Genomic DNA, 14,630 nt, shown 5'->3' with positions numbered 1-14,630 from the left:
CAACCTGCTTCCCTCAGTAAGAGCATTGAAGATGGGTCATGGTTGGGTCTTTCAGCATGACAATGACCCCAAACACACAGCCAGGGCAACTAAGGAGGGGCTCCATAAGAAGCATTTCAAAGTCCTGGAGTGGCCTGGCCAGTCTCCAGACCTGAACTCAATAGAAAATCTTTGAAGGGAGCTGAAACTCCAAACCTGAAAGATTTGGAGATCTGTATGGAGGAGTGGACCAAAATGCCTGCTGCAGTGTGTGAAAACCTGGTGAAAAACTACAGGAAATGTTTGACCTCTGTAATTGTAAACAAAGGCTACTGTACCAAATATTAACATTGATTTTCACAGGTGTTCAAATACTTATTTGCAGCGGTAACATACAAATAAATTATTTTAAAAAATCATACATTGTGATTTCCTGATTTTTTTTAGATTATGTCTCTCACAGTGGACATGCACCTAAGATGAAAATTTCAGACCCCTCCATGATTTCTAAGTGGGAGAACTTGCAAAATCGCAGGGTGTTCAAATACTTATTTTCCTCACTGTATATACATGATGTGTATGTAAATAACAACAATGTGCATCCAAACTTTGAGTTACAGAAATCACAAGAGCTACTATGATGAATGAATTAAAAGTCGGCTGGAGAGATTCCCAGTCATCCAGGTCATGGTATCTAAGTAGGCTGAGTTACGTCAACTCGACTGAAGATGCTACGCTCTTCATCCAGAAAAGCTTTGACCTGATTCAACCTACTTGGATAAAGTAGGCAGCCTTGTCCGTCGAAGGGTGTATAACCCCACAGTAAACAACGACTACAGTCAATCTGGGCAAGCAGCAGCCCACATCATCAGAATTCCTGTTATGTTCAGAAATGCTGAGAGGGAAAGGGCTGCTAAAACAGTCTGGGCATGATAAATAATTAGTTCAAGAAATGATGCTCAAGCTGTTCAGATAACATCATTACCAGAGTGAATGTGCTGTATGTGTGAGAGAGAAAGTGTTCTCAACTACACCCATTCTCTTCTAACACTGTAAGGAATACAAGAGTTAAATTTGTAGTCAGTTATATGTAAATATACATACTGTACTGCATATGGCAACAGGAAAACTACTGCTGGAAAGTGGAAATCTGAGTTTTTATCATGCATCTGCAAAACAATGGTAGGTATCTTCTAGTTAAAACCCTCCATCCCCAGTTTACACATTCAACAACTACTCTGCATAACTTACCCAGCAAGGCAGCGTTGCTCCTGTTCACCGGCTTTGGTGGGGGCAATGGCGGCTGTTTGGTGGTCTGAGGGGTGGAGTTTGGAGCAGCTGGAGACTGCAGCGGGATGGCACCTGCAGAGGAGACCGACCTAACAGGTTTGGCCGCTGCTGTTGAGGGGGCGGAAGGAGATGAGTACTGAGTGCTGGGGTGGTTAGATGGGGTGCGAGGTGAACCCTCGGCGCCTGCTTCAGGGTTTGAGCTCATCAGCCATTTTGGAGGCATGACTGTCTGTTTGGGAGGTAGAGGTTCACGCAGGGTGTCCCGCTGGGCTTCCAGCTCTGGTACAAAATGACTGTCTGACTCTGCAAAAACAGCACCACGGGGATACATGACAAAACAGGAATTCATTACATGCAATGCACTTATTGACTTCAATGTTCCTTTTAACTGAGGCTGAGAAGATGGGAAAGGTGTCCATAAAAACAGTAATATGTAGTAGGAGTAATAATAGTAGTACTTGTAAATTAAATTAAGTGAATGATCAAAAACACACATGATGAACTCCGACTGTATGAAGAAGAGTTTAGTAAAGCGATGTGCTTCCTCAACCACCAGTTGTTGATTCAGCCTGAAAAAGCTATCAGACAACTAAATACTACCTTATTTAAAAGGTCATTTTTTCAGACGTTTTTAACTGACTCAACTTTATGATCCACTAAAAAGAACAAATGCACTTTATGGAGAGATAAGTAAGTTCTCTCTGTTGTGTGGGCCGCCAGAAGAGGAGGTACTGCTGGCCTACCACCAGAGGGCGCCCTGCCTGAAGTGCGGGCTTCAGGCACGAGAGGGCGTTGCCGCCATGGACACAGCCGGGGGTGACAGCTGTCACTCATTATCTCTTGACAGCTGTCACCCATCTACACTTCATCATCCCACTCCATAAAGACCGGACGTCATCTCCACCTTGTTGCCGAGATATCGTCTACCTTAGGAGGTACTTTGTTCTCAGCCATTATTTTGTCTACCACAGACAGTGTTTACTTGTGATATTTTTGCAGTCGGTTTTGTGAGTGCTTGCAGCTGGAGGCTGGGTTTGGACTGACATCTTCACTCCAAACTTTTGATAAGTACACATACTACTGCACGTGCCAGCTTTTCTGTATGAGAGGTGGAGGTGGAATTCCCACCATTGTTTGTACTGGGTGTTCACACACCCACATCTGATTGTCTCTGCTCCTCGCCAGCAGTACCGGATCCGACACGCGGAGACGGTGGGCACCTGGGGTGTTCGGGATTTGGCGGCTCCAGTATTCTCCAGGTTCGATGGCGGAGGAAATCGTGTGGTTCCGGTTCTTCTCAGGACAGACGTCCTCTATCCTCGAGCCTGCCCACACGTCACCCTTGTTAATTGGTTATTGTACACATTCTGTAATCTGCTGTGTTTGGTTGTGCTTTTCACAACAGTAAAGTGTTCATATTTGACTCTTTCACTGTCCGTTCATTTACGCCCCCTGTTGTGGGTCCGTGTCACTACACTTTCACAACACTCTCTTTTTCATTTGAGGTCACCACAGCAGATGAAATTTGGATCTGAATGTTATTTTGGCACAGGTTTTACACCAGATGCACTTTCTGACACTACATGGAGAATAGGAATGGTTGGTCTTGAACTGTGAACCTTCTGCTTTAAAAGCAAGTGCATTATCCATGTGACCACCATAGTGTCCCCTTCATTGAAAGGTACTGGGGTATTTTACAAGCGCTTCTAATATTTTGGCCACTGTACACAGTGCACGAGCAAAATGCATGGGAATATTCAGATCTTTTTACTTTTCTCATATCATATGTTGCAGCCTTATGGTGAAATTGTCAACAAATTCCTCTACACTGTACTTTATCCTTTTGTTATTAGCGATGCTGTTGTGAGCGTCCTGGTCACTACGCATTTATATTATATACAGGATATACCAAATCTGACTTTAACCAAATTTAGCAGCTACACTGGGCCTACGGATGAGGAGAAATACTTTGATTTTGCATCAGACTGGTTGGCAATCAAGGTCAGAAGTCAAGGTCAAATGTCCATCATTATATATGTATAGGGAAATGGTTAATTTTATGGAAATTAATTAAATTTTTTTTTTGTTTGTTTTTTGGTGAACTTGACCGCTTATAGCCGTTCAAACAATTTCTCTTCATGTGTGATACTTTGAATTGTGGGTACCGTGTTGCTTAGCTCTCTCAGGTCTTTTTGAATGAGCTGAATTTCGTGACACCTCATTAATATTAATATTATATACATTAATATTGTTTCTGTTGAGACAGTGAGCAAAGCTCATTCTCCTGCTGCTTCATTACTCAGCTGACTCTCTGCAGTACCACTTGTATGACAATTGTATTATCTAGGGATCAGCTGCGAAGATCAACAGCAGAAGTGGTAGCAATTATCACAAAGGCCCACGTCTCCCCGGCCATCACGCTACATCCATAAGTGATCCCAACGGTCCTCAGGTTCCCACACAATTCCTCAGCGCTGAACGGCAAAAAGATAATCCAGAGGAAAGGAGGAGGTATAGAGAAAACAGGAGGGGATAACAAAGAGAGAAACAAAACATCAAGATAAAAACAATATCAGAGAAGACCAGAGAATAAATTATGAGAGAAAGACAAGGGAAGAATAGAACAGAAAACATCTGTTCACCGACAAATCTGTCAATACATATGTTGGCGTGATAAAGATGCAGTTTGCTTTTTGTTTGGGGGGAGGTGGAGGTCTATAGGTTAGAGAGTTGAGTTTGTGACTAGAAGCTCTTCAGTTCGATTCCCCGTCAGACAGGAAAATCACTGAGGCCCCTCGGGTTTGGTCATTAATCCCCAAGGTCCTCCCAATGTGCAGTTCATCATTTTGCATGGTGTGTGTGTGTGTGTGTGTGTGCGTGCGAGAGAGAGAATATGAGCCATCATTAGGTGCTGTGATTATTTGCATCGGATGGAAAAGCGTTATAAAAGTGCAGCCCATTTACTATTTATTAAATAACATCAATTTATGCCCTTTTAAATTCTGCTGTACATCACCTTGAACAATGAGAAAATGTAGCTTTTGCCACACTTCAATGGTGTACTACTACAGTAGTGTTCAGAATAATAGTAGTGTTATGTGACTAAAATGATTAATCCAGGTTTTGAGTATATTTCTTATTGTTACATGGGAAACAAGGTACCAGTAGATTCAGTAGATTCTCACAAATCCAACAAGACCAAGCATTCATGATATGCACACTCTTAAGGCTATGAAATTGGGCTATTAGTAAAAAAAAAAGTAGAAAAGGGGGTGTTCACAATAATAGTAGTGTGGCATTCAGTCAGTGAGTTAATCAATTTTGTGGAACAAACAGGTGTGGATCAGGTGTCCAGTATTTAAGGATGAAGCCAGCACCTGTTGAACATGCTTTTCTCTTTGAAAGCCTGAGGAAAATGGGACGTTCAAGACATTGTTCAGAAGAACAGCGTAGTTTGATTAAAAAGATGATTGGAGAGGGGAGACCTTATACGCAGGTGCAAAAAATTATAGGCTGTTCATCTACAATGATCTCCAATGCTTTAAAATGGACAAAAAAAACCAGACGCATGGAAGAAAATGGAAAACAACCATCAAAATGGATAGAAGAATAACCAGAATGGCAAAGGCTCACCCATTGATCAGCTCCAGGATGATCAAAGACAGTCTGGAGTTACCTGTAAGTTCTGTGACAGTTAGAAGACGCCTGTGTGAAGCTAATTTATTTGCAAGAATCCCCTGCAAAGTCACTCTGTTAAATAAAAGACGTGCAGAAGAGGTTACAATTTGCCAAAGAACACATCAACTGGCCTAAAGAGAAATGGAGGAATATTTTGTGGACTGATGAGAGTAAAATTGTTCTTTTTGGGTCCAAGGGCCACAGACAGTTTGTGAGATGACCTCCAAACTCTGAATTCAAGCCACAGTTCACAGTGAAGCATGGTGGTGCAAGCATCATGATATGGGCATGTTTCTCCTACTATGGTCTTGGGCCTATATATCGCATACCAGGTATCATGGATCAGTTTGGATATTTCAAAATACTTGAAGAGGTCATGTTGCCTTATGCTGAAGAGGACATGCCCTTGGAATGGGTGTTTCAACAAGACAATGACCCCAAGCACACTAGTAAACAAGCAAAATCTTGGTTCCAAACCAACAAAATTAATGCCTCACAGATGTGAAGAAGTCATGAAAAACTGTGGTTATACAACTAAATACTAGTTTAGTGCTTCACAGGATTGCTAAAAAAGCAGTTTGAACATAGTTTTGAGTTTGTAGCGTCAACAGCAGATGCTACTATTATTGTGAACACTCTCTTTTCTACTTTTTTTTTACTAATAGCCCAATTTCATAGCCTTAAGAGTGTGCATAACATGAATGCTTGGTCTTGTTGGATTTGTGAGAATCTACTGAATCTACTGGTACCTTGTTTCCCATGTAACAATAAGAAATATACTCAAACCCTGGATTAATCTTTTTAGTCACATAGCACTACCATTATTCTGAACACTACTGTACATACAGGCACAAGACAATGCCAAACATGATTGGTGGATGTCTGTCATCGAAAAGCACCAACACCACGCCACTAGTACTCAGTTAACTGTGGCTCTTCAATTACCACCGAACTGTCAGTGTTAGCATTAAAGGGTAATAATGGGTATTGTGATTGTGTCATGCTAATTAGGAGAGGAGAAGAAAGGAAGAGCTATTCCCTCATGTTCCTGAATAAGAAGTGTAGCTAGAGCAGCACCCGTGGGAGCAGACGAGAGCTTGTCTATATCTGGAGAACAGCACATAAGCAGGAAAGAGATCGCCAGAAGGAGGGCAGCACAGCACATAAGAACGGGACATTGAACACTTGACTACTACTAACTGCATCAAGTATGAAGCAGTAAAAGCTACACTTTCAATAGTGGTATGGGAAACTAAAGAGAAAACAAGAGCAATGAGATATTTCGGTTTCCCACTCTTTCAGAGCGATGCTGGGCTCTTGACCTGTTTGGAACATCACAACACTTACAACATTTAGGGCCGTGCACATTTCTGCCTATCACATCCAAATCTTTCGACTTGGACTGTTTCATGCCTGGTTTGTGAGGTGGTGTCATCCTAACAGTAGATGGAGCAAAGAGAACACAGTGGATATCTTTGCCCTAAGTCTCTCAATGTGGTACCAGCTTTGCAACAGTGCCTCATAGTGGCATGAAATAGTATGAGCATTCACATCAGCAACACTCTCAATGCAATACTTTAATCTGGAGCTTGTTAAAGATCTGACTGTTCGAACTGAACCATGCTAACACTCAACAATGCATACAAGTCCCAATTCGACGAAAGGAATAGTTTCTGAATTATCCACGGGGATGCAGAGAAACCATTGGCATTGGCCCTTCAATGGCCTTTCTGCCACTCTTGCAGGAGGCGAAATTAAAAATAGGTACACTTGAAATGACTCACCTCTGCGGGCCCGTCCATCTTCAGCAGATGCATGTCGAGGGAGCGTGGGCTTCCAATCTGATTCTCCAGGCCGACTCCTCCTGCCATCTTCTGATGGTGCCTTTTGTAGGCCGGGCCGCTTATGCCCATCCTCAGGGTGAAGCCTACCTCCACGTCTGTTGTCCTCCATCTGGCCATGGATTTGACCCTGCCACGCCATGTTAGGCTTCCACTCTCCCTCTCCATATGAGTGTGCTGTAACTCCTCCCCCTCTTCGCACATCTTCATGTAGTCCAGAGCCCCTGGAGATTTGGGCTCCCCGTCTGTCTCCATCTAAGGGAGAATGTCCCCTATGCTCATCTAGTTGAGGGAGCCAAGTTGGGTTTTTCCTAAAGTCCAACTCTGAGGTGAGTTTTCCATGATTGCTGGGGCTCCTCCCACTGCTTTCTCCTCCTCCACCCCCAGTGCTCACAGGGAGTGTGTGGCCGTTCTTCACGTAGGGCTGCTTCAGGTGTTGTGTATCCTTGTCCACATCTGTCAAAGCTGAAGAATTGAATATAGGTTTTTTGAAAACAAAACTGTCCCACATAAAATCAGGCCAACTATTATGATAATGAGATAATGAGGCAGGCATAATATTTCACTGTCATTGAGCAAAGGCATCACAACGGACATGGACTCACTAACACAGCCTGTCTCACTGAGTGCCTGATCTGCACTTAGTGGTATATTCACTTATCCCACCATTACAAATAATACTTGTATATACACACTGGTAGTTGTTTAGTGGCAAGTTTTTTTAATTGCATGTTCGATCAAATATGTACTGCGGCTTATTTGTCTTGTTACAATGGCCACAGCAGACAGACTGTTATGGCAGAGGTTCTCAATCCGGTCCTCAAGGGCCCCTGGTACATTCAGGTGCACAGCCAATCAACTCCTAAGAGACACCTGAATTAGCAATGGAAAATGTGCAAATTTTCTTTACCACTGTCACAAATTTGCTTGCTCAGCAGGGGTGGTGGCCAAGTGGTTAATGCGCTTGGTTTCAGTGCAGAAGGTTCTGTGTTCAAATCCCACCCCTGCCACATTTCTCCATGTAAGGAAGGGCATCCAGCGTAAAATCTGTGCCAATTCAACATGCAGATCCACCTTGGATTTGCTGTGGCGACCCCGAGTGCAAACAAGGGAGCAGCCGAAGGGACTTACTTTTACAAATTTGCTTGCTCGTTGAGGGGTAAGGTAAGTTATCATTTGGCACAGTATAATTAAATTAATCTGAATAACTGTAGAAAAGGAGGCACTACTTCATAGATCTACTCAACCAGCAGATAGACCTCAAAATTAGCTTACGATACAAAATTACTTACGTTGCATTAATTCAGTGTCACTTTCATTATTCCAGCTAATTTTGTTAATCCGGTTGTAAATTCCATATCATGTAGAACAAAATCATACACTTTCTTCTTCATATTCAGCAAATGATCCATGTTGATCAATAAAATATCATCTGATGTTGCCAATTCAGCAGTTCAAAGACAGTCATGTTTGTAATGTAATTCATGGAACCACCCAAAATATATGGTCTCAGCACTCTGTGTAACTTTTACTAGTCAAAAGAAAAACACAAGCACAAGGACACTCCTGCCCTTAATCATCCATACAGTTGAGTCCTTTAGAGAAACAACTTTCTTTCTTACAGTCAGCTGTTAAGGTTTTGAATGACTTCCCAAATCAAATACATATATGATAACAAATCAATGTTTAAATCAAGAGTGAAAAAAAAAAAACTATTTCTTCAACATGATGTTGTCCCAAACAGAAGGTAACAACTTTGATATTATTAGCAACTTCATAAAATGTTTATACTCTTGCAAATATGTTTCATATTCATGTACTTGGGAGCATCACAGTGGTTTAGTGGTTACCACTGCTTCCTGACAGCAAGAAGGTCCCAGCTTCGCTTCCCACCTGGCCCTTTTTGAGTGGAGTTTGCATGTTCTCCCCATGTTTGTGTGGGTTCACTCCAGGTGCTCCAGTTTCCTCCCATTTCCAAATAACACGCAGTTTAGGAGAGATGATGACTTTAAATTCACTGCCAAAGTGAGTGGGAGTGTGAACGTGTTTGTCTGAATGTGTCAGCTCTGCCATAGACTGGTGGTCTCTTGCCCAATGACCACCGGAATAAGGTCGAGTCACCATCCCCCCTCCTTAACTTGGGTAAACTGGTTTAGAAAATGGATGGATGTTTTGCACCTTTCTATGTGACTGTATTTGTCTGCAATCACTTGGGGCCACAGTACAAACATGTGTCTGCTCACTTTTCGTGTCACCCTTGTATTCGAGTGTACATTTTTAAAGAATCAAAACAAATCAATGCATTCAACCAATGTGTATATATATATTTATATTTGCAAATTGTTTTCTACTTTCACTTTTGATAATCTGTGTGCTTCTTAGCCTGTGTGTTGCTATACAATGCTGCTGGAACCTCAATTTCCCATGGGATTAATAAAATTCTACCTAATCTCTTATCTAATCTAAGAAGTTGTCACCCTCATTTGTCACCAAGCAAGATTACAGATACAGTCCATCCATCCATTTTCTATCCCTGCTTACTCCAATTAAGGGTCACGGGGGGGCTGGAGCCTATCCCAGCAGTCATGGGGTGTGAGGTGGGGTCCACCCTGGACAGGATGCCAGTCTATGGCAGGGCCACATATAGACAAACAAACACATGCACGCACACCTATGGACAATTTAAAGTTTCCAATCCACCTAACCTGCCTGTCTTTGGATGTGGGAGGAAGCCGGAGCACCAGGAGGGAACCCACGCAAACACGAGAAGAACATTCAAACTCCACACAGAAAAGCCTCAGGCAGCAATCAAACCGATGACTTTCTTGCTGTGAGGAAAGATACAGATGCAGTAATAAGTTTATTTTCTCACATCATGGGGAATAGGTTGTGTAGATGCCCATACATAAACAGAGTATTATTTATTTGTGTATCTTGCAGTAGCAGGATGTTTATGACAAGTAATTGGCATAAACATGGATGCAAAATCATTTATTCTTCCCTGTTAAGGAAATTAGCTCAAATTTCAGTGTTAAAATGCTCTAAAGGCAGGTGCAGTGTAGAGAGTGGTGGTTTGTTATCATGATGGAGGAGCAGCTGTACGTTTAATAAACAGGCTTTTGCAGCAGAATGCACACACACACACACACACACACACACACACACACACACACACACACACACACACACACACACACACACACACACACACACACACACACACACACACACACACACACACACACACACACACACACACACACACACACACACACACACACCCCTCTCAGAGCCATTTTGCTGCAGGGCACAATTCGCTCCACTTTTCTCTTACTCTAGAGAGTGGCAAGCCATCTTTACTGACATTATTTTAAGAGGTGAAACAGCAAGATAAAGTGAATTTGTTTTTTTTTTACATGTCTGAAACACCCGGTGAACAATGTTGATTGAAGTCGACTGCTCGTGTGCACATCGGTGTGTGTGTGCGTGTGTGTGGGGCCACTACAAATACATAGAGACTGGGTTGGGAGGAAATGCATTACAGCACATAAGTACTATTACAGTAATTTGTGAGAGGAATGAGTACTTTTCACAGACCTTTTTAAAACTGTCCCCAGTTCTATTTTTAAATTCTAACCCAATTACATTTTCCCACAAATCTGATTGGTTAAGCGTGTGAGATTTCAGACCGTATAACATCGAGGTAATGGTGGCAAAATATTTGACCATTTCACATTCAGATGTATTACTCCGCACCCTGACCGGTGTTCTGACAAGATGTCATTCCTGTTGAATGTCATTCCTGTCCTCCGCACAACTGCGCATGTGCACGCATGCACAATATAGTCGGGACGAGTAACTGCTGATTTATGCGACGAGACGCACAATTAGAACACCAGCTACGCGTGCTGTTAGCTGTTAGCACTGTTAGCTGACAGTGAGAGAAAGTCGCGTATCGATGCCGCCGAAATGGGTGAATTTAAGCTACCATCCGAAAGTATTGACGTGGATTCTGATACAGAATTACCGTTTCACATTTGATGGATTTTCACGTTTGATGGATTACTCCGCGCCCTGACTGTTGTTGGAGCAACACTGCCTTGACTCGACGGTAACCCTCGAAGACCGAATCACCTATAGAAAAATAAACTGCACAAAGAATGGAATTGAATTAGAATGAGAATAACCCTGTTGTGTCTGATGATTTGCAGGCATTCATGCTATTATACGGTCACAAATAGCCGTTTTACGGCTCTGGTGGGTAAAGCTCTATTTGCGACCGTATAACCAGCATGAACGTCCGCAAATCATCAGACACAACAGGGTAATTCCCTATTTGAACTCTATATGTGATGCCGAAATGGTGCACACGGTGTGACACGGCATCTCCAACTCAACAATAAATAGTTCCACTGAACCCAAACTGCAATTAAAAAGGAAATGCGCATGCACAAACTGAGAGCAGCTGTCATGTGTGATGATTTCTGTAGTTTTTAATGGCTGTCAGCACATCAGCAGTGCAACAAGGTTCGGCCAATAACACAGAGAACATTCCCTTTTTAATTATGTTGACACAAGTACAAAGTGCATTAGTGCAGCTCATCATTCTGTCCAGTCCAACCAGTGTGCACTTGTATAACGATGAGGTGCACAGAAATGTTTCACCTTGCTGGAGCAGTCCAAACCAGAGTCAGTCACCGTACATGAGCCTACACTTACACAGGCAGCAGGTTTACTATTTTACAACAACAGCGAGAATCTTTCAAATCACGAGAAAACCCACATCTGAAAAGTGCACTTTGTACTTTGAGTAATTTATTAATTCTGTACCTTTCTTTAAACGTTTAATTGAGTATGTTTCTCAAAGAGGAATTTCACTTTTACTTGATTCATATTTTAAGCCGCACTTCCAGGTGAAGTGTTACTGAATACAAACACACACAGATTTGATTTATTGATTTATTCAGCTGAGTGCACATTATTCACATTTTTTTTCTTTGTAGTCTTTGTGCCAGTTTGTGGTAAATTACGTCAATCTGTGCTATGCTAAACCTGGTGGACACTGTGCAATTTTCAGCTGTCCCAGATGAAAGATTAGCATTGTGACCAAAATGTGTTAATAGTGTTGATCGTTGTTCTGAAACAGTGTCTCAACACACTGGTGCTGTTTCCTGAGAGTGACGGGATATTATTTATGTTTTGGTTAATTTATTTGAGTATTTTTTTGTTTTGTTTGTTTTTTTATTTTGCTGTTTCACATTCCTTATTGAATTAAGGGGTGGTGGCCAAGAGGTTAGTGCACTGAGTTTCAGTGTGGAAGGTTCCCGGTTCAAACCACGTCCCGTTTTTCCATCACTGCAAATCTGTCCCTCTCAAAATAACACAAATAATCCAAAATCCAGCCAAATTGTCTTGTATTAAGCAAATAAAATCTGCCAATGGGTAAAGAAAAATTTACTTGGGTAGAATTCTCAAAAATAGCAAAATGTCTAGACACTAAATAATCAAAATTTGCCTTAAAACTAGACAGACTTTTTATTTTAAGATTAGCCTCCATCTTGAAATAAGGAAAATAATCTTGTTCCTTTGCTTGGATGATTTAAAATCCATTGCCTTTCCTTGTTACTGGTTAAATACAGCTTGATATTAGCTGGAAAAATATATTAAGAAAAAGTGAGATATACTTGGGTAGCACGGTGGCTTAGTGAGAAGGTCGTGGGTTCAATTCCCGTGGTCTTTCTGTGGGGAGTTTGCATGTTCTCCCCGTGTCTGCGTGGGTTTCCTCCGGGTGCTCCGGTTTCCTCCCACTTCCAAAGACATGCGGGTTAGGTGGACTGGAATCTTTAAATTGTCCGTAGGTGTGTCTGTGTTTGTTTGTCTGTTTGTGGTTTGTGTTTTTCTTTTGTTTTTGTTTTTAATTTCTTGGATATCAGTTTTTGCAGTGATGTAAAGTGGAGTTGCATCAGGAAGGGCATCCGGCATAAAACTTGTGCCAAATCAACATCCTGTGGTGACCCCAAGTGAAAACAAGGGAGCAGCCGAATTCACATTCCTTCTTGTATTGATGTGGAAATAGAATAAATATATTTGTGACCTTTGCTATACTCTTTCTTCTGAACACACCCTGGGAAAAAATAGACAGTGTTTGAAATTCTGCAACCCACTGTTGTATGGCTGGGGGGCCTGGCTGCCTTTTTGTTTCTGTCTTTTGTTTTTCCTTCCAGGTGGCTTGCATTTGGGACTGAGTGGCTTGCTGAGGTTATCAGGACCTCACCCTGATCACCTGCGGCTCGTCAGGACTCACAGCTGAGGTGCATCTATATGGATTGGAACATGGTGGCATTTAAGACTGGAGTATACAGTGTGTATTTGCCAGAGACTCGACCTTGTGACCAGACGGGTGAGATCGTTGTCTCGGGAGCCATCTCATCATCAGTGGATGCAGAGAACGTCCAGGGTTTGATGCACGGTCTGTGAAAGAGGAGGGGGTGAGGTCTCACGCTCGTTAGCACACTTCCTGAGGTACGTTAGATTTTGTGACTAACATTTATACAGTCAGTAAATGTGGTGTCCCTCACACCTTTTTATATTGAGCTGTATGTTAGTCATGTATCGGCTTCCACTGCAGTGGAGTTTTGTGAACTGGATGTTCCATGCCTGCAGGTTGGGAAGCTGATTAGTAATCAAGCCAGGAAGTGTTTGCTGTTTGTACACCTTTAAGTGTTCTCTCTGTGTGTAGAGTGTGGACTCACATAATGGTTCCTTCTTTCACAGACTCGGTTTGTTGCGGCCACCTGGGGGGTGTCGGTGGGGTCCTTGGGTCCAAACAGCTTCTGGCTCCGGACCGTTAGCGCTGCTGGGAGCGCACCACGCCAGACCGCACTTTTTGTCATTTTTGTATCACTGTTATGTATTAAATTCAGTTAGCCTTTGTACCGTGCTCTGCTTATTTCATACTGGGTCCTTCAAACGCTGGTCGGTTCTCCGAGCTGCGTCCGACACATAACACCCACATCTCGAAATGCAGTATGAAATGATGAAAAAAAATTTTTTTATTTTTTTTTTTACAGTGAAATGTGGAGCAGATCGAAGCACTTCAACCCAGTCTTTTCATTAAAAAAGTAAAAATAAAAAGCGTGCACCAAATTTGTTTTTTAGCAGCTGATAAAAGCGGTCACTCACCAGAAACATATGATCTGTCCAGTCTGCTCTCATAAATGAACTTCGTTGTTTGGCTGTTAACCTGACTGGGATGTTGACCTGCTAAGTGCCATACGCAAGTGTACTAACTAATTTTTCCTTCCCACTGTTGGGAAACCTTGATCACACAAATATTGATCAAGTCTATTGCATTTCCAACAGCAGAAATCATTGAATGAACTACCAGACGACACATTGTAACATGTTTTTTTTTGTTAGTTCACCTCTGACCCTATCCCATAACCCCATGGGAGCTCAGAACAACTTGGTTAACTGTAGTTTTACTTAAGTATAGGTTTTCATTATTCTAGTCGCCACTACACACAGACGGTTGCACACAGAGATCAGATGAATGGCAGAAGCTTTCTTACCGTTATCTGGGACCTCCTTCAGCACTCCTTGTTCTATAAGCTCCTGCCTCGTGCGCCTCATTGACATCTTTCTCTCCAGAACTGCCATCAACATGCAGAATTGATTTAAGACAGCATGTCAGCCAAAAAGCTTGTGAAAAACAAAAACTGCATATTATATTTAAGAGACTGTGTGAACACCTCTTAGTACTGAGACAGAAAATCATGCAGTGAGGATTTGTGAGCTTAATGTAACTGATACGACCAGTGGGGGGGGTCACTCACACGACAA

General features: G+C 42.2%; 1 protein-coding gene across 4 annotated transcripts in view; it reads right to left on the bottom strand.

Moving 5' to 3' along the window:
• The window catches only part of phactr4b (phosphatase and actin regulator 4b), an 89,694-nt gene that overhangs the window by 26,109 nt on the left and 48,955 nt on the right, over positions 1 to 14,630 (bottom strand). For all 4 annotated transcript variants that reach the window (XM_034175147.1, XM_034175145.1, XM_034175144.1 and 1 more), the window contains 3 exons: positions 14,360 to 14,440; positions 6,732 to 7,253; positions 1,231 to 1,572 (listed from right to left, as the gene is read on the bottom strand). In XM_034175147.1, the coding sequence (XP_034031038.1) occupies positions 1,231 to 1,572; positions 6,732 to 7,253; positions 14,360 to 14,440 (945 nt within the window). The remainder of the gene's footprint in view (positions 1 to 1,230; positions 1,573 to 6,731; positions 7,254 to 14,359; positions 14,441 to 14,630) is intronic.

This window comes from Thalassophryne amazonica, chromosome 7 (assembly GCF_902500255.1).
Source record: "Thalassophryne amazonica chromosome 7, fThaAma1.1, whole genome shotgun sequence".
NCBI classification, from domain to species: Eukaryota; Metazoa; Chordata; class Actinopteri; order Batrachoidiformes; family Batrachoididae; genus Thalassophryne; species Thalassophryne amazonica.
This window is presented reverse-complemented; position numbering and strand designations above follow the sequence as displayed.